An 18,870-nucleotide genomic window follows, 5' to 3' on the forward strand; every position below is an offset into this window, starting at 1 on the left:
GCGGCAGGAAGGAAGACGGGAGCGCCTGCGCGTAGTAAGACTCCGTGGCCGGACCAAAACTCCCAAAATGCTGTGGAAGCCGAGCCCAAGCAACCGGAAGGCCCGCTGGGGCGACAGGGGCGGGTGCGCAGTGAAAGCCAGCCAATAGTGGTGTGCGGAAAGAGTGACGTACGCTCCTGGTCTTCCAGTAGCGGACGACGGAAGGTGTGTTGAGCGCATGCGTTCTGTGGCAGCCTAGAAAAAGGGGCTGCTGGCGGGCCGAGCTGAAGACATGGAACAGGGCTACGGAGGTTCGTTTGGGTGGCTCAATGCGGGGTGGGGCGGACGGGCGCTGCCTGGGCAACGCAGCCCCTGCTGCGTAGAGGGCCGCGGGCCCGGGCCTACGCCAGAGTGCGGTTACTCCAACCCGACCCAGCGGAGAGGCAGGGGCGCGCGTGCGCGCTGCTTATTGGACCTCGGAGCCGTCGCTCCCGGGGCGCTGCGTGCGGATTGGCCTGCGAGGCTTGGGGAGGCGGGCGGGGTTTGGCGGGCAGACGCTGCGGCGGGCTTCGGGGGGCGCCTTGGGCTGTCCTGGCCGTTTCTGCCCCTCAGCCCCGGCGAGGCTGGGCCGGTCGACCCCGCCGCTCGGAGGCCCGCCTTCCCCTTCGGAAGACCACAAAATGGCGGCGCCCGGGGGCGGAGCCACAGCGAGAGCTCGTGGGGCCCGGGGTCCGCGGTTGGAGGCCGAGGGAGTTCGGCTGCCTGTCTCCGGGCTGTGGCGCTTGGCGGGGGCCTGCGCGCGGTGCACGTGGTCCGTTGCGCCGGTCCCGGAAGCCGTCCAGGCCGCGCGGGGTCGGACCTCTCACCTCCAGCCTCGGCATGCAGCGCAGTGGTGTTGAGCACGGCCTCTGCAGGGGTCAGTCTCGGCGGGCTCCTGCCCTGTGCATGATTCGTGCTGGCCTAGGGACAAGACTTGGGGATCAGGTGTTTGGGTGTCTTTCTGCGCAAAGTTGGAAACCTGATGTGCGCGGGGGGGCGTGGAGGTGGCTGAGGGCTGTGAAAAGGGGAGTGTGCCCCTTGGGCCTCGGGGGCCTGCGGCAGGACGGATCTTCTCGAGAGACCCGGTCTCAGAGTCCAGAATCAGAGATTCCTAGGCTTTTAGTCTGTGCTGGAAGCCAAGTTTGCCCGCAGGGAGCAGTCGAACTTTGGAATACGTGGGGTAGGGCTTGACCAAGTGCAGTCCTTATCCAAGTATATGAGGTTGGGGAAGCAAACAGTCTGATCTTGGCTGTAACAGCTGGAGAAGGCACAGATCTTGAAAGGTGGCAGTGTTGGGATACAGCAGCAGGAATTGCCAGAGGTCCTGAGGTGCACAGTGTGCTTGGGTGTCTCCAGGGTCCTGGCGTACCGCATCCGGCCTTTTCCGGTCTTTTCTGCAGTCTTATACCAGGTCTCACAATCCTTTGCCAACTTCCCCCCAGATCTTTCAGACAGTAATCCTGCCCCACGCACACCCTTAGCATGAAGAGGTTTTATTCCCCTCACTTCCTCTCTGCCAAAATCCTTCAGGCTCGATTTAGATGGTTGGGCCTCCCTGAATCCTTCTGTAGCTTTGCCACCTAGGGTTATTTCTCAGGACTTGCTGAGCCTTGACAGCTGTTCTCTGGCTGTAGGAGGCACCTAGATCTGAGTTCACGTCCCAGTTCCATTCTCCAGCTTCATGATCATGGGCAAGTGACAACTAGCTACTTGAGCCTCTGGGTACAACAGGGTAAATATTACCCACCTAAAGGGGCGTTGTGAGGTTATGTGATTAACGTATGCTACTTAGATGAGTGCCCTGTACTTGGTCATTTGCTGATAGAATCGCTGCTCTGTCTTTCTGCCTCACACACATAGTAGGCTGTGTGGCTTGGGGAGACTAGCTTGCAGAGGGCAAACAGCAGCAGCGTGTCTTTGGATCAAGTCCCCTAACCTTTAAGTGTTAGCTCTCTCATCTCTAAATGGCATTCAGGGACACTAACCTGTGCTCGGTGCCTGTTGTGCGTTGGCACACACTGGACATTTAGCTAGTGGCTTGGGTTCTGGTAAGAGAGACAGGGTGTATTCCTATTTCTGTAATGTTGGGGATTGTTGACAGGTGCGGATAGCTGCCTGTGCCCAGCTCTGTTTTGAGGTCCCAGGGACGCAGAGATGAAGCGGGCCCAGACATGCTGTCATGGGAGTCCGCAGGGGCAAGGGAAGCCACCACAGAGAGGAGTGCAACCCGGCTACCTCAGGCCAGGCTGAAGCCCTGGGACTTGAAGGCCCAGGGGAGCTTTGGAGGGTCCAAAACAGAAATGAGGCCTACAGAGACACTGTTGTCGTCTCCAAATTCTGAATTTTGTTTTTCGGTTCGGACTTAAGGCTGCTTGGTGAGCCAAACTGCCCAGGGGTGCAGACACCACTGTGTCCTCCTACTGAGCCAGCTGTCGGTTTGTCCTGTGTTCTCCCGAGTTGTGGGTTGAGACTTTAGGCCAAGGTCCCTCAAAGCCAAGTCCCCCCAGCTCTTTCCTGCTTGGACCTCAGGCAGGTGGAGTATGGTAATGCAGTCAACCAACTGTGAAGGACTTTTAGAGGGACATTGTTGTGGTTCTGCTGCCTTGTGAGACTGGCACGAACTCTCCTTCAAGGGGCTCACTTTTGACTCCTCGGAACATCTCACAAGCACCTGTTGTCTAGTGTGACAAATAGGATCCTAACTCACAGTTCTTCTCTTCACAGGCTATGGGGCGTGGAGTGCTGGACCCACCAACACCCAAGGTGAGACCGTATGGGGAGGCACGGATTCCACCCCCACAGGTGTGATCTGAGGTACTACCGTGACAAACCTAGGGATGGTGAACTGTGACCTGGAGAGGCTGACGAGAGGACTGGGACTAGCCGGGGGATCCAGAGACCTATTCTGTAAAGGGCTACATAGTAAAATTTTTTTGGCTTTGGGAGCTATACAGTCTCTGCAATGCAAAAGTCACAGATGTTTATTAAGAAACAGATGTGGTTGTGTGCCGGTGATATTTACTTGAGGGCACTGAAATTTGCATACCATACAACTTTCACATGTGATAGTCTTTATTTGAGGAATTTGGGTTATTCTAAGTAAACAGCCGAGGGTATGATGAAAGATTTTTATGATTGATAGACTTTATTTTTTAATAGTTTTAGACTTTTGGGGGGATTGAGCAGATAGTACAGGATTCCATATGCCCCCTCTACTTTTCACCCCAGCAGTTTCCCTTATTATTAATATTTTCCGTTAGTAAGATACATTTATTGTCAGTAACAAGTCAATGTTGTACTCTGTTGTTAGTTATGATCCACAGTTAACAGTCATTGCTTGCACAGTTCTGTGAGTTTTGACAAGTATATGAAGGACGACGCAAAGAATTCATTTCATGTCATGAAATATTTTTTTTTTTTAATCTCCCAACCATTTAAAAAAGTAAAACCCATTCTTAGCTTGTTGGCCGTACAAAAACAGGCAATGGGCTAGATTTGGCATGGGGGCCTGATTGCTGCCCCTGCTCTGGAATCTAGATCACAATGCTCTGTATGTTTGAAGGACCAGAATGTCCTCCCTGGTGGTGAGGTTTTCTGCTTTTTGCCAGCATTTGTTCCAGGGGATGGGATGAAAGCTCTGTTTTCTGAGCCTGGAACTTGCCCTTAGCGCCATTGGGGGTGGTGGAGTCACTTTTTCACCCATCACCAAGTTTTCCAGGAGGAGGCCTTCCATGTCACCAGGGTACATAATGTCCCCTTGTTCATTTGAGTTGGGGACATGATTTTCCACTGATGCATTGTCTGTGCTAGTGGTGCCTGAGCTCTGGCTACTGGTGAGAACTGGCACTTTCGAAGGGCTCTGCCAGGGGATCTGGCCTCTTGGCTCGTGGCCCACGCTGAACACTTCCTGGGAATGCTGCAGCGTCCTTTCTGTTTTCCTGCTGGGGGAGATGAGGCTTGTCTATGAGAGAAGTCTTGGTTATGCTTAGCTGAGTGCTCCGTAGGAAATGAGTTTTACAGCTAGTGGGCCCGAGCCATTCCTGGCCTTAATGGACAACCAGGGGTGCCTCCCACAGCACTGCCACAGCCGCCCGTGGCCCTGGACTTGCGGGTAGTGGAGGTGACGATTGGCAGGGGCTATCTCAGGTACCTTCATTCTGTATACAAAGCTTTTGTGTGTTTTTGTTCCCTCTAAGGTGCCTATGGAACCGGTGTGGCCAGCTGGCAAGGTAGGCCCTCCGGGTGTCTGTGGGTGGGCAAGACATTCCTCCGGTCAGCCACCCAGAAGCACTGGGTTACAGGGACCTCCCATCCCCATCTCCCATTCTAGCTGTGCTCCTAGCTCTCCTGAAGGCTTGGAGGTCCGGGCATTCTCAAGGAGAACTGGCTGGAGGCCGGGGGTTGTGGTTGTGTTCTTGGAGCAGCAGCCCCCACTGCCACTCGTGGGCTCTCAGCCACCTCTGGCTCTGGATCTGGCTCGGAAAGCCCGCGGCTCACTGCTGAGGCTGTGCACCTGCCCTACTTTTGCTGCCTTTTGGCAGGTGATGTGCACGATGTGGGGTGATGCCAGCGACACTTGATTCCTTAACACTCTTCCTTCTGTATGGGTAGTGGGTGCTTCTCCCCAGACGTGGCTGCCATAGACTGACCTTGTGGCTGCTGAGATCTGATTTGGCTCTTCCTCCCTACGGCAGGTTATGAAAACTACAATTATTATGGCGCCCAGAACACCAGCGTCACCACAGGAGCGACCTACAGCTATGGCCCAACCTCGTGGGAGGCCACCAAGGCCAGCGATGGCCTGGGAGCTGGGGGCCCTGCTGTGCACATGGCTTCTTATGGCCCAGAGCCGTGCACCGACAATTCCGACTCCCTCATTGCCAAGATCAACCAGCGTTTGGACATGATGTCCAAGGAAGGAGGCAGGGGCGGGAGCAGCGGCGGTGGGGAGGGCATGCAGGACCGGGAGAGGTGATTATGGACCTGAACCCTTCCCTGGGGATCCCCCCCAACGCCCCGGCTTTGTGCAGATGGCAGTGGGCACCTCCTCTTCCAGGGAGGGCTTTTCCCCAGCTCCCTCCTGAGTGTGGAGTAGATGAGTCGGGCAGTTACTGGGGCAGAGGCAGTGGACTAGTTGGTGTCCGGGGTGGTGGGGCTTAGCTAAACTGTGCTAGCGCTAGACTTCTCATTTCTGCATCAGGTGCCTGTAGACCCTCTCGTTCTTGTGGCCAAGGGCTCCATGTACCTCATTCAACAGCGTTCAAGGGGGTTTGTCTGTTGTGCCTTCTGAGCATTGAGGAGGGCTATGTGGTGGTGTGGTGTGCTGTTCTGAATGCAGGGAAGCCAGCTTTGCAGGAGACTTGGGCTTATACCCGCATTGTAGTGACGGTTATGCTTCCTTTGCAGCTCCTTCCGCTTCCAGCCGTTTGAGTCCTATGACTCCAGGTCTTGCCTCCCCGAGCACCATCCCTATCGCCCCAGCTATAGCTACGATTATGACTTTGACCTGGGGCCTGACCGAAATGGTGGCTTTAGCAGTCAGTACAGCGACTGCCGGGACCCAGCCCGTGAGCGGGGCTCCCTTGATGGCTTCATGCGGGGCCGGGGCCAGGGCCAGGGCCGCTTCCAGGACCGGAGCAATCCCAGCACCTTCATGCGCAGCGACCCTTACATGCCACCTGCAGCCTCCTCCGAGCCCCTGTCTGCTCCCTGGACTGAGCTGAACTATGTGGGTGGGCGGGGCCTGGGAGGCCCCTCCCCCAGCCGGCCGCCTCCTTCCCTGTTCTCCCAGTCCATGGCCCCTGACTTCGGTGTGATGGGCATGCAGGGGGCTGGCGGTTATGACAGTTCGGTGCCCTATGGATGTGGCCGGTCACAGACCCGGATAAGGGATCGGGTAAGCCTTCGGGAAGTTGTAATCTGCCTTCTTTTCAAACAGCTGAATAGAGACAAATTTGTATCCTGTAAGATCTCATTTTTAAGTGCACAGTCGAGTTTTAGTAAAAACGTACAGAATTGTGCAGCCTTCACCACCATCTAATTTTACATTTCCACCAACTGAAAAAGACGCAAACCTCTGCCATTAGCAGTCACCCCCCATCCTCGCCTCCAGCCTTGGCAACCGTTAATCTGCTTTGTGTCTTTGTAGAGCTGCCTCTCCCAGACCTTTCATACGAACGTAATCATATAACATGTGGCCTTTTGTGTCTGACTTTTGCTCGGCATGAAATTGGGGGAGAGGGCAGGGTTCAACTATGTCATCTCCCTTTATTTTCTGAAAAGATCTTTTCTGCTTCTGTTCTCTGATCTTACAATCTCTCCGCTCTCCTCGTTTCTCTGGGCTGTCTAAGTGGTCCGGGTAAGCGGTATATCAGATGTGCTTGTGTCTGTAGCCCAGGCGGAGAGGGTTTGACCGCTGTGGCCCAGATGGCATGGGCAGGAAACGGAAGCAGTTGCAGATCTATGAGGAGCCGGATGCCAAACTGGCCAGGGCTGACAGCGAAGGAGATTTTTCCGAAAACGGTAGGCCCCGGGTGGGTGTAAGATGAGTCTGTTTCCTGCTTGGTGCTCTGCCTGCCCGCGCTCCCACGGCCCCCACTGCAGTCAGGACAAGCGCGTCACTCTGGACAGTGAGCCTGGGAGGGGAAACAGAGTGGGCCAACTCCCAGGGGGCTGACTTTCCCTCTTCTTTGTGTCTGCTAGATGATGGAGCTGCTGACTTCCGGTCAGGAGATGAAGAATTCAGGGGTGTAAGTCCATCTTCACTGGTCACCCTTCTTTGTTTCTGTAGTGTGGGATTTCTTCTTTACTTTAGTCTCTTTCTCTCAAAGAGGCAGGAGCAGCTTCTGTGGTAGACTTGACTGCTTTGCGAATGGATTTAGTAGCCTGACTTGTAGCTAGTTTTCTAAGAGTTTTGCACTCATGACAATCCTTCCCTTCTTGAAAATAGCCCCAGCCCTCTCCCCAGCCATTCCCGTGTCCTCGGTGATGTGCATAGCCACACGCGTGGCAAGTGCAGTGGGCTGTGTGGGCGGAGGCTTGCGAATACGCACTGAAGATTCCGGTCCTGCCGGCTCTGTGCTGGTGCTCTGGTGCCTCCTGGTCACTCAGCCCTTACAGCCAGTCACAGGAGACGGGCGTTTAAGGCCAACTCTGACCCATGACCACGCACGAGCACCTAGGTGGTGAGCCTTTGCCGCCGCTGCACATTCTGATCCATGTCTGGGGTAGGGCCTGGAGACCTGGGTGTATGAAGGCTTCGACCGAGTGTTTCTGATAGTCAGATGGGTCAGGGGGAGGGTCTCACTCGCTCCCTATTTGATTTGCTTAGATCTCGAGTCTGGGTATCTTCTGTGTCTCTGCCGGTGACTTATTTAATCTTGAGCTCAATGCCTAAGAAACGGGCTGTGTTCTGACTTTTAGTTAGATGCGTCGTTTTTAATCCATGCCTGGTTTGTTACAGCCTTTGGTAAATATGTACAGATGGCTGGAGAATGTGGTAAAGCCCCTTATCGCATCATACTGGTCGGGGTTTCTTGACATAGAGCTGATGGATGGGCTGTTGGCACTCCCACCTGCAGAACTGTGCAGGTGCACGTTTGCCAAGGGCAATTCTTTAGCTGTAGAAAGAATTGGGAAAGGGCCAGTGACTTTAATAAAAAAGTACATTGGTCGTTACAGAATCTCAGGAGGCAACCAGGAGCAGTGACAGGACACACTCAGCCTTTCTCACTGCCCTGGGACTTGTCCTGACACATTGTGACCAGGTGGTGGCAGGGTACTGGGTTGTTTGTGGAGAGTTCTGGAAACTCCACCTCATGGTCCCGACTTTGTGTGTTCCCTTTTTCAGGAGGACGAGTTCTTCGACCCTGGGAGGCAGAGAGGTAGGCATTCCTTGGTGTCCCTTTGAGCTTTCCTGTGTCTGCTCAGCTCCCAGCCGGGCTGGCCTTCTGAGCAAGCCTGGGGCCTGGATGGAGGGACTGATAGCTGAGGGCAGAAGAGGGGCCACGGCCACCGGGTGGGCCATGGTGCTCACCTTGAGGCTTTACTCCAGTGCTTAGACCGGCACTTGCTGGAAACAGGTCTGTTTGCCTCACTTGATGGCAGGCTGTGGGGGGGGTGGGGGGAACACCTCATTTCTGAGTGTCTGCAAGAGCTTGTAGTGATAGGGAAGGGAGAGTCTCAGAAATGCAAGAAAGAAAAGAAAAGGTACCCTTCAGCCCGTCTTCTCTGTTACCTACTGGCCAGTGCAGGTCCCTGTACTGTCTTTTCCTGGGCTTCTTTCTTTTCACAGTTCCCTCGGTTACCAGCCCAGGCTTGTGCCCTCGGCCTCTGTGGTGGGGATGCCGGCAGCGGCAGTGCTCCCTGCTGTGTGGGACAGAGTTCAGACACCTGCCCCGGTTGGGAACTGGGGGTGGGGGGAGGGGAGACCTGTCAGGTACACCCAAGCCAGGGATCCTCCAGAGACTATCCTTGCTCAGCAGGGCTCACCAGTGCCCTTGCAGGGGACCTAAGAGTCCAAAGTAAGCAGCAAGAGCAGAGCAAAATTAAACCTTTTCGAGGGGCCATGGAGAAGTAGCCTGAGACAGCGTGGCCTTGAGCTCACCCAAAAACCATTTGTTTCTTTGCCTGTTCCCATGGGTCTGTCCGTAGCTGGTCTTCCCCAAGAATCACAGGCCGACTCCTTTGTGGCTCTGCCCCCGTAAATCTGCAGGCCCCTGGCTTAGATGCTCCTTCTCCCTTGTGTTCAGCCACCCCGCCGAGGTCCTCCCACCTCAATACCGAAGCAGTTATGCCTGTAGCTTGGGACCACACAGAGCATTTAGCAGCTCGTGCAGCAGGGCAAATGCTAAAGCAAAGGTGACATGTTTATTGCGCACAGGTCCTGCTGCCTACCCGGGATGACTTTGCTATTAAACAGCAGTAATAGTTTCAGGCAGTGACCTCTTGCCAAAAACCCCACACGCCCTTTTGAGAGGCTTCTGAGCAGCGCACGCCGGTCGCCATCTTCGTGGGACAGTCTCGTGACTGGCATCAGGGGTAGGGGTTACAGTTCAGATGCTTATCCAACCTTTCCTCAGTGTCTGGCCTCACGCTGGGACGCTGGGCTGCACGGCTCTCGGAGGAGCTCCTGCGCTGGCCCCAGGGGGCGACGGAGGACCAGTTGGTCTCTTCCCACTTTTGTTTCTAGGACTGCTTCCCTCGTAGCCCTGGGAAGACCCTAGATGGACGGTTTTTGTGAGTGGAAGATAGAGTTTGGGCCAGCAAGGACTGTCAGACCTGCTGAGGCCCTAGTTCAGAGGAGGCTGACGGACAGTCGTCATGGTCCACCCGGAGGTGGGACGGAGGGCGGTAGAGTGGCTTGCTTTATTTTCTGAGGCCTTCCAGCTGCTGCCTCTTTATCTGGGAAGAACTGCTTCTCTCTCTCCTTAAGTGATTTTGGGAGAAGACCCAATGGTAGGGCACTGGATTGGAAAAGCAGGGTAGGAAAGGACAGAGAGCAGGTGGGCCACGGTGTGAGCGGGACGGGCGGGCTGCGTCCCTGGCCCATCCCAGCCTTATCCGGCCGTGGGGGGGAGTAAGGTGACGCCCTGGGAACTCCCAAGGGTTCTCATCCAAGGCCCATCCCTGTTGGGGGAGCCTTTGACTGACTGTTGGTGCCTCAGGGTGTCCTGACCCTGCCGTGTGGAGGCAGCGGCGGGTATGGGGTGTGGTGGCCAAGCTGTGGCCCCCCCATCAAGGCCCTGGTGCTCAGCTCCTCTGCGGGCTCCTCAGGGCATCTCGAAGGAACTTCTCTGTTGCAGGGGAGAAGGACGATGAGGATGATGAAGTAAAGAAGAGAAGAGAAAAGCAAAGGAGGAGAGACCGGATGCGAGACCGAGCAGCTGACAGGTGAGGAGGCAGGCAAGGTGGGAGGTGTCAGGGTTCTCCAGAGCTCATCCGTTTTCACTCCACTGTGCAGAAGCAGCCTGGTTTGATCTGCCTCTGGAGTCTGTCAGGAAATGCGAGTCAGGTCGTGAGGAGACAAAACCTGGGAAACACAGATGGCATCTGTTCTTGCCAGTGGGGCTCCGTGGCCCGCGTGTGTCCAGCAGGGGGCTCTCTTGCTCTCCTCCCCTATGGGGAGCTTCCTTGTCCCTGGCTTGGATCTGTCAGCCCAGACAAGTGAACTTCATTCGGCAGAGCTGCTAAGAAGGTGCTTCGGGTGCCTTACCCAAACCCAGATCACCTCTAGAGTTCAGCATGGCAATTATACATGCATGGATGTTACCTTACAAGTTTTGTCTCTAAATAGAAAAAGAATTGCAAAAGTGCAAAGGATGTTGGTGTGACTACACCATGTGCCTCTCTGTCTTTCCAGTGATCAGGTGACTGCTAACTAGAAATGTAAACCACTGGTGGCCACAGGAGCCCTTGGTTGCTCAGGCCTTGACCACATGTGGTTTTTCTCTACACACAGGCTCTCCTTCTGACTTAAGGGGGAATCCTTGCTCTTAAGGCTCAAATGGGGTGGTGCTTTTTCTGTGCAAAGAAACGCAAAAGAAACTGAGGCACCTGGGTGGCTCAGATGGTTGGGCGTCTGCCTTCGGCTCAGGTCATGATCCCGGGGTGCTGGGTTCCGAGCCCCACATCGGGCTCCCTGCTTGGTGCAGAGCCTCCTTGTCCCTCTCCTTCTACTGCTCCTCCTCTCTCGCGCTCTCTGTCAAATAAATAAATAAAAATCTTTAAAAAAAGAAAAGAAACGTTAGCAGAAGAGCCAACAGTGGAGCAAGAAAGCCAGGAACTAGAAGGTAGGAGCTTCCAGGTGCTAAACAGAAATTCATCAAAATGCTTGTTTTCAAACAGATGAATACAGGATGGCTAGATCAGATTGTTTTCATGCCCCAGGAGAACTGAGATGACTTTTTTCCGGAAGGAGTCTTTAGACTCCACCCTAGGGACAGAGGGCCCTCAAAGAGACCTGGAGAGATTGTCACAGGGGAGGTAAAGATGCAGCAGGAAGCACGAACCCCACATTTCTTTGATAGCTTCCTGATACCCATTCATACGTATAGGGCCCCAGAGCTTTTTCTTTTCACTTCTTTGTCGAGGGTATATGCAAAAGCAGGTGTTTTGTGGTGCCTTGTCCAGAGGTCAGAAGCCAGGCATTGGGAGCCGGCAGAAGTCTGAGTTGGTAGATGAGGAATCCTGAGTGTCACAGGACCTATGCCGTTAGCCCAGATACACCAAAGCCTCCTGGGCAGAGCCGAGGGAAGCAGCGCCCCACTCTGGGGGCATAAGGCTCTGTGGGCTGCTCTCCCCTTGCCTTACACCATGATTGCATTTATGAGGTTTTTGAAAGTATGCAACAAAGACATCACTTTTTAGCCATAGAATTTGTTATGACGGGTCTTAATGTTGAGTCCCATGTGAAAATTGACCTTGGGTTTTGTGAGTTTCAGATTGTGGAAGGTTGGGGCGCCTGGGTGGCTCAGTCGTTAAGCGTCTGCCTTTGGCTCAGGTCATGATCCCAGAGTCCTGGGATCGAGCCCCACATCGGGCTCCCCACTCCGTGGGAAGCCTGCTTCTCCCTTCCCCACTCCCCCTGTTTGTGTTCCCTCTCTCGCTGTGTCTCTGTCAGATAAATTAAAAAAATCTTAAAAAAAAAAAAAGATTGTGGAAGGTCTTCAGGAATTTCTCCCTCACATTAAAATGAGGCTCCCATGTGTTATTTTGGTGGCTACAGAAAGTTTTCAATTAGCAATAATCGCGCCTCGGATAAACCTCATTGGCTGCGATACTGCCACTGCGCAAAGCTGGTGGTGGCTACAGAAAGAAGTTATAGAGTTAGGTGCTATGCCCCCCCAGAGCAGTGGTCTGGGGGCCTTTAGGGAGTCCACAGTTTGGAAAGTCTCCACCTTAGGGTGTTCTCTTGTGGGCCTTTCGGCCAAAAAGACTGGTATGGTGCATGAATCATTTTCCTAAAACACTTTCAAGATTGCACCCCCATTCTCAGGATGGGGAGACCTGGGGCACCTGCTACTCTGATGCCCCACTCAAAGTCAGAAGTCTTGGTACAGAAATTGCTTCGTGTTTCCCTTTCCGTTCCAACCAGAGATGAGCTCGTTATTCCTATGTCATCGTTCTTTCCGTCTTCCTTTTCCAGGATTCAGTTCGCTTGTTCTGTGTGCAAGTTTCGTAGCTTTGAAGATGAAGAAATCCAGAAGCATCTACAAAGCAAGTTTCACAAAGAGACACTGAGGTTTATCAGTACCAAACTCCCTGACAAAACGGTGGAGTTCCTCCAGGTAAAGCACCCTCGGTCTCAATCACAGTGTTTCCTGATGGTCGTGCAGGAATTGGATCCCTCACAGAGAAGGGAAAGGGAAGGGAAATAAGAGGCCTGGACTTTGCAGAGTAACAGCGAACAAGTCCCAGGTCAGAGGGAGAGCCGAGCGCTCCGGCCATTGCAGTCCCCATGAGTTCCGCCCACAGAGCTGCTCGGAGAGCCGTCTTCCCTTCCTTGGGGCAGCTGAGCGGTAGGCACACGTACCACGCTGTCCTCGCTTCATTCGGTGCCATCTTCTCTAGGAGTACATCGTAAACAGGAACAAGAAAATTGAGAAGCGGCGTCAGGAGTTGATGGAGAAGGAAAGCACGAAACCCAAGCCAGATCCTTTCAAAGGTGAGTTGTGATCTTGGGGCATCTACTCCACGTGCTGCCAAGGCGTGCGGCTGGGTGCAAAGCCAGCCCAGCGCAGGGCTGCTGAGAATGGGACAGGAAGACCCTCAGGCAGGCTGCCTGGCCGTGGAAAGAAGCCCATGAGTGTGGCCTCATGAATGTCACAGCTCTGCTGGCAGCATATTAGACTGGATAGGAAGCCTTCTGGTGTTTTTTCCTCCCTTGTTTGAAGAGAAATGACCAGAAGGATGAAAAGAGTGGAAGAGTCAGATCCCCAGGTGTAGAGGTGCTTCTGTCTGCACACTCCTGCTGGAGGGCAGGTGATGGCCCCCACAGATTCTGTCTTAACCTGGTCCTGCGGGACTACCGGCAGAAAATTGGGGCCCTGTTGGGGGGGCAGGAGGAGAGCATCCCTTGCCTGCTGCCCCAGATCACACCAGCCTTGGGTTGTGTCTACAGGGATTGGCCAGGAGCACTTTTTCAAGAAGATAGAGGCCGCTCACTGTCTGGCTTGTGACATGCTGATCCCCGCACAGCATCAGCTCCTCCAGCGGCACCTGCACTCGGTGGACCACAATCACAACCGCAGGGTGAGTCCCCTCATCGGGCCGGGCCGGGCCGGGCGAGCACCTGCAGGTGGCCAGCGCTGGGGCTTAGAGCCTTCGAGCCTTCTGTGTCTTGTGGGGAATGCTAGCATCTTTAGAAGCTCTTGACAGAGTCTACCGAGTCCGTGATTTCATCAATGGGTTGTAGAAGGGATCCCAGTTTCTACTAAAATGTGAAAAAACACGTTGCTTAGGGTTGACTTAAGTAGAGTAGCTGAAATTCTCCTGGCTGAGAATGTTCCTTGGCAAACCACACAGGTAAGTTTCCCAGTTGCTGACAAACTGGATTTTCTGGGAGTGGAGGCTGAGGGCCATTCAGAACACAGTGGCCTGGGGACCCAGAGTTAAGAACTGATTTGGTCCTAATTAGCTGATGGGACCCAAGGCTAAATGTGTAGCTCAGGGTATCGGCAGATTTTTTTTTTTTTTTTTTTTATAAAGGGTCAAATCATAAACGTTTTTGGCTTTGCAGGCCACTGGGTCTCTACCACCTCAAGGCCGCTGCCGGTGGGCAGAGGCAGCAGAGTCCAGATAGAAAGCATGGGCGTGGCCGCATTTGGCCCATAGGCTCGCTTGCTGCGTCCTGATTCAGTGCCTGTCCTTAGTCCTGCCCACGCATCTGCTAGCTTATGAAAGATCATCCGAAGAGCACTATACCAACAAGGGATTATTGTTTGAATGGGTCAAGCTCTAAAAGATCCAAATGGTTGTAGCATTCCTCCTTCTGCTGCTGAATTTACTTGGAAGGTCACTATAACTCCGAAAACCGAAAAGAAAAAACTTGCCCTTCTGCCATACCGAGCCCACATAGCACCCGTGGTCTGTCTGTAAGTGTTTTTGTTCCATCCTTGCTCATGCACACGGGACCCGGATGTCCATGGCATGCCTGTGCTGTTTATCTTTCATCAGACTTTCATACACTGCCTCAGGGTCTCAGTTCTGCTTTCCCTCCAGGGCCTTCTTTCTGTCCTTATTGGAGTCTGGCATCTGGGGATTTGCCTAGTGGAGAGAGCTGGTAGTCCTTGTTCTGTCTTGGGCTGATCCCAGGGCAACTCAGTGGAGCCTGGCTAGTTTGTGTTCTTGCTCCTCTGTGCACCCCATGTATAAAAGTCCCTTTGGTTCCCTTTGCAGTTGGCTGCTGAACAGTTCAAGAAGACCAGTCTCCATGTGGCTAAGAGTGTTTTGAACAACAGACACATAGTGAAGATGCTGGAAAAATACCTCAAGGTTTGTGCTTAGGAGTGCAGCAGACGGGAAAAGGTTCTGGAATGCAAGATGAACTCTGCGAGTGTGGAGTTGCATGCAGAGTGCAGTATTTAGCATTTCTGAGTCTTAAGAAGAATGGATGGGGTGCAGGAATGTATCGGGGTGGGTTTCCTGCGCCTCCCTGCTCACCCGGGCTCTGGGACATGGTCCTGCTTGATTGGTCTGTGTGCTGGTGCGAGCTCACCATGAGAAACCTCAAATACCCACAAAATACTGAGCAAGTGATGCTGAGGTGCTTACAGGGAAATCCAGGTTAGATAATGGTTGTCCAGGAAAGAAGCCAAAAAGAGGTTTTGCTGGCAGAGACCAGTAGCCATGAGCCAGGAATGTGAGGGGGAGGAGGAGCTGGCGGTACAGCAGCTACTGAGCCTTAGTGATAGGAGCAGAGTAATAGAGAGTCCCAAAGAGGGCACCCCGGAGAGAAGTCCAGCTGGGAGAGCCCCTGGTTCCTCCTTGGGAAGCCCCACTTGCTAAACACTCAGCCCCAGACTTCCACATGGGGCGCGCATAGTTAAGCGCCAGCACAGCCCGACTATGAGGACCTGTTTGCCCACCTCTCAGTTACTAAACCCTTCAGTACTTGATGGTTCCGGCCAGCCATTTAAAGGCATAGACTCTAAATAACCAATTTAAGAACCGTGACTGGTCAGTGTTTTTGTTTTTATTTTTTTATTTTAAAGATTTTTTTTTTTTATCTTAAGTAATCTCTACACCTAACGTGGGGCTCGATCTCATGACCCTGAGATCAAGAGTCGTGCGCTCCCCTGACTGAGCCAGCCAAGTGCCCACTAAATACTGTATTTTAAAAACTATTTCTTGGGTGCCTGGGTGGCTCAGTCGTTAAGCGTCTGCCTTCGGCTCAGGTCATGATCCCAGGATCCTGGGATCGAGTCACACATCGGGCTCCCTGCTCAGCGGGAAGCCTGCTTCTCCCTCTCCCACTCCCCTTGCTTGTGTTCCTGCTCTCGCTGTCTCTCTCTGTCAAATAAATAAATCTTAAAAAAAAAAAACCTATTTCTTAATCTGCCGATGATAATGTTTACATTTTCTAAACCAGAGACAGTTTTTAGCCTAAGTTTGGCTTCTGAGAGTCAGACTTGGATTCCATCCTGACTGGTGTTCAACAGTTGTGTGGCCTTGGGCAACTTGCTGAGTCTCCTTTCCTTATCTGCAAAATGGGGCACCCTTATAACCAGGGCTGTGTGCTTAAATGAAACTAAAATTTAAAATAGTCTTAACTTCCTGTTACGAGGCTTTTTTGTTTCAATTGGGTTAAGAAATCCTAGGTCTTTTTGAACTTTTCTTCACTATCATGCGCTTGAATAAAAAGTTCAAAACGGGGGCAGCTGTATTAAATATTTGTAAATCGGGGCGCCTGGGTGGCTCAGTCGCTTAAGCGTCTGCCTTCGGCTCAGGTCATGATCCCAGGGTCCTGAGATTGAGTTCCGCTTTGGGCTCCCTGTTTGGCAGGGAGTCTGCTTCTCCCTCTGCCTCTCCTCTCCATGCACGCTCTCTCGCTTTTTTAAGATTATATTATTTATTTGTCAAGAGAGAAAGAGGGAGAGAGCACAGGCAGGGGGAGCTGCAGCAGGGGGAGAAGCAGGCTCCCCACTGAGCAGGGATCATGACCTGAGCCGAAGCAGACTCTTAATCGAGTAAGCCACCCAGGCGTCCCTCTCTCTCTTTCTCAAATAAATAATTAAAAATCTTTAAGATAAATAATATTTATAAATACTTCATTCTAAAATAAAAGCCTCTGAATGAGGGGAGAGAAGTACATCTTTCAGAAACCCATTGCAAATATCAAAATTACTAGTATTAAAAACAAGAATAGCCCCTGATTCTGTTTTCCCCATTCTGCTCTAGGTCCTAGCTAACTAAGTAAGACAATAAAAGCTGAAAGACAAAAGGTGCAAAAATGGTTGCGATGAGGCTTTTCTGAGAACCTTTTCTGAATCTGAAGGCGCCGAGCACCCGTGGGATGCACTCACCTGCTGTAGTGGGAAGTGTTCCTCTTGTTGGCTGTTCAGCCTAAAAACATGGATTCCTGGCAACCTGGGCCCCCTTCAGTCTCCCCTCTGCACTGACATGTTGCTCTTCTTGGCCAGGGTGAAGACCCTTTCACCAGCGAAGCTGTCGATCCAGAAATCGAAGGGGATGACAATTTAGGAGGTGAGGAGAAGGAGGAGACACCGGAGGAGGTGGCCGCGGAGGTGTTGGCCGAGGTCATTACGGCAGCAGTGAGAGCGGTAGATGGGGAAGGAGCGCCGGCTCTGGAAGGCAGTGACGCGCTGGCCGAAGGGGAAGACCCTGTGGACGTGGCCGAGGCCACTCGCGGTCCCCACTCTGAACAGCCACTGGAAGTGGAGACACCGGGTGGCATGGCCTCGGAGAAGGGCAGCACCGAAGCGGAGGCCGGAGGGGAAGTGCAAGCGGCCGCAGCAGAGGCAGAAGGCACTGTCAGGGTCTCAGCCCTGGCCCCGGCTATCACCGAAGCCAAAGCAGAACAGACTGATGCAGAACCCAAAGATGTCCTTCCCACAGAATGACCCTCCTCCCTGTTGCAAGGGATGGGTTTCATAACGCATTGCTCTTTTTCTCCTTTTGTTTGTAAGCAGAACTAGGGTGTGTGTTACTGGAACGTGCTGGAAACTTTGGTGAAGAGACCCAGCCATTTGCTTCAACAAAGTGTACCTCGTGGGCTTGTCTTCTAGAGTTGTATGGCTTTCTGCCTTGGCTCGCAGGCTGCAGAAGTTGTACATTCCCCCAAGTGGCTGTGAGATCTCTACACTGCAGGTGGAATAATAAAAGTTGGCTAATTAGATTTTGATGATATTTTGCTTGTTAAATACAGCAACTGGCTGAATGCCCTTTTTATTTTATTTTCTTTTTCTGAGAGCAGCTTAATACTGGGATATATCTTGCTTTATAACAGGATTTTTTTTTTTTTTTTTTTAAGTTTTAAGAATTGGCTTCGGTTTTTGACCTGCTTTGGTAGCACACTGCATATGGTGTGTGATCCTCACAAGATGTAGCAGAATCTTGTGAACATGACGTTGGTTCTGTCACATCTGTGGACTGTGCTCGAAGGCCTCATGAATCTGATAGGCCTGCACCCTTGGACGCCCTCCCACTGGCCCCTCAAGAATGAGGACATTTTGCCTAGGGCATTACTTTCCCAATCTTCAGTCTTTGGTGAATCACCTTTATAGTTTGGAGGTTTTTTGTGTTTGTCTTTTTTCTTTTTAAACCTCATTTGTGTTCCACCTCTGTTACTTCAGGGTTTTTTGTTTTTGTTTCTCCTTTGAATTGAGTTACTCCTTAAATATATTTAAAAAAAAAAAAACAAACTTGGTGTCACTCCCATGAATGGAAGATATATAAAGTGCTATAGATAGATGCTATCTGTAAGAAATGAATATAGTGAAATAAACACATTTCAGATGAATATTCCTTTGGAGGTTTCTAAACCTGTGGGAAAGGAGAGCTAGCGTGTGTTAAAGGGTAGCAAGCAACAGTTAGGCTTTCATATAATCCAAAGAAGTGGAAGATAACTTCCCTCTTGAAATGATACTCTTGGGTCTGTTTTCCCTGCAAACCCTTGAACAGTCTCACTGGGGGAAGCATTGGCCAGAGGGAATTTACTAGATGGTAAAAAGACTCGATGAGCATCTACTGTGTACCAGGTGCTAATTCGTGATCAAAGTAAGAGATGGGCCCTGCTCTCAAGGACCTTTATTAGAGATGTGAGATGAATATTTATGAAAAGTCAATATAAGAATTAGAAACCAATAAATTGCTCAGTAAGCAAGAAAATGGTGTCTCTGAATTGTTGGCGCCCGTCGTCACTGCTGTTACACAGATGTGCCTTAGTCCCTGGTCGTGCGTGCCCTTTGAAGTCTCTTCTCTTGAGGCAAAAAGGCTGGTGGCATTGAACATCAGTAGTCTCAAAAAGGATAACAGAACTATGAAACTGCTCTGGTTTGTCTCTCTTGTAAATGTAATCCAAGGCCTGTCCTTAAACCGATCTAAATTTCAGGGCGGTTCTTCCCCCTCACCCAATGTGAAAGGACACGAATCATTTTACTTCTCAACTTGGCTTAAACCAGGCCCTCGTTCCCCAAGATGGGCGTAACTCCTTGGCTTGCACAAAGGGATGCCCTTCTGTCTCCTGAGGGGACAGGAGTAAACTGCAAGCTGTCTCACTTCGGTCATGTCCCACTTGCAGAGGAGAAACCAGAGGGGAAGGTTCAGTAACTTTTAGGGTCATCTATCAAAGATAGCCCAAATTAATACACAGATCTGTGAGACACCAGTGGC

General features: G+C 52.2%; 1 protein-coding gene, 1 long non-coding RNA gene and 1 other non-coding gene across 4 annotated transcripts in view; 1 reads left to right on the forward strand and 2 right to left on the reverse strand.

Moving 5' to 3' along the window:
- The first annotated feature begins 186 nt into the window (after positions 1-186).
- Positions 187-17,998, forward strand: AKAP8 (A-kinase anchoring protein 8). 2 transcript variants are annotated; one of them, XM_028095280.2, is made up of 14 exons: positions 187-290; positions 2,743-2,781; positions 4,215-4,247; positions 4,713-4,989; positions 5,425-5,914; positions 6,411-6,540; positions 6,721-6,767; positions 7,868-7,901; positions 9,822-9,909; positions 12,164-12,305; positions 12,589-12,682; positions 13,139-13,269; positions 14,416-14,511; positions 16,659-17,998. In XM_028095280.2, the coding sequence occupies exons 1-14, from the start codon at positions 272-274 to the stop codon at positions 17,097-17,099; spliced, it is 2,061 nt and encodes a 686-aa protein (XP_027951081.2). In that variant the 5' UTR covers positions 187-271; the 3' UTR covers positions 17,100-17,998. The 2 variants fall into 2 exon arrangements, with proteins under 2 accessions (XP_027951081.2, XP_027951080.2); XM_028095279.2 differs by lacking the exon at positions 187-290 and adding an exon at positions 696-895.
- LOC148165140 (uncharacterized) overlaps positions 3,081-18,870 on the reverse strand; it is a 29,009-nt gene continuing 13,219 nt past the window's right edge. Inside the window, exons 2-3 of the long non-coding RNA XR_015766436.1 lie at positions 16,542-17,340; positions 3,081-10,717 (exon numbers count right to left, since the gene is read on the reverse strand). This is a non-coding gene — a long non-coding RNA (uncharacterized LOC148165140). The remainder of the gene's footprint in view (positions 10,718-16,541; positions 17,341-18,870) is intronic.
- Positions 11,672-11,815, reverse strand: LOC114202222 (U4 spliceosomal RNA). Its single transcript, XR_015766906.1, has one exon. It is a non-coding gene; the product is annotated as a U4 spliceosomal RNA (small nuclear RNA).

The sequence above is a fragment of the Eumetopias jubatus genome, unplaced genomic scaffold (assembly GCF_037043125.1).
Source record: "Eumetopias jubatus isolate StellerSeaLion01/CBP00866 unplaced genomic scaffold, mEumJub1_p1.0 scaffold_1, whole genome shotgun sequence".
Lineage (NCBI taxonomy): Eukaryota > Metazoa > Chordata > Mammalia > Carnivora > Otariidae > Eumetopias > Eumetopias jubatus.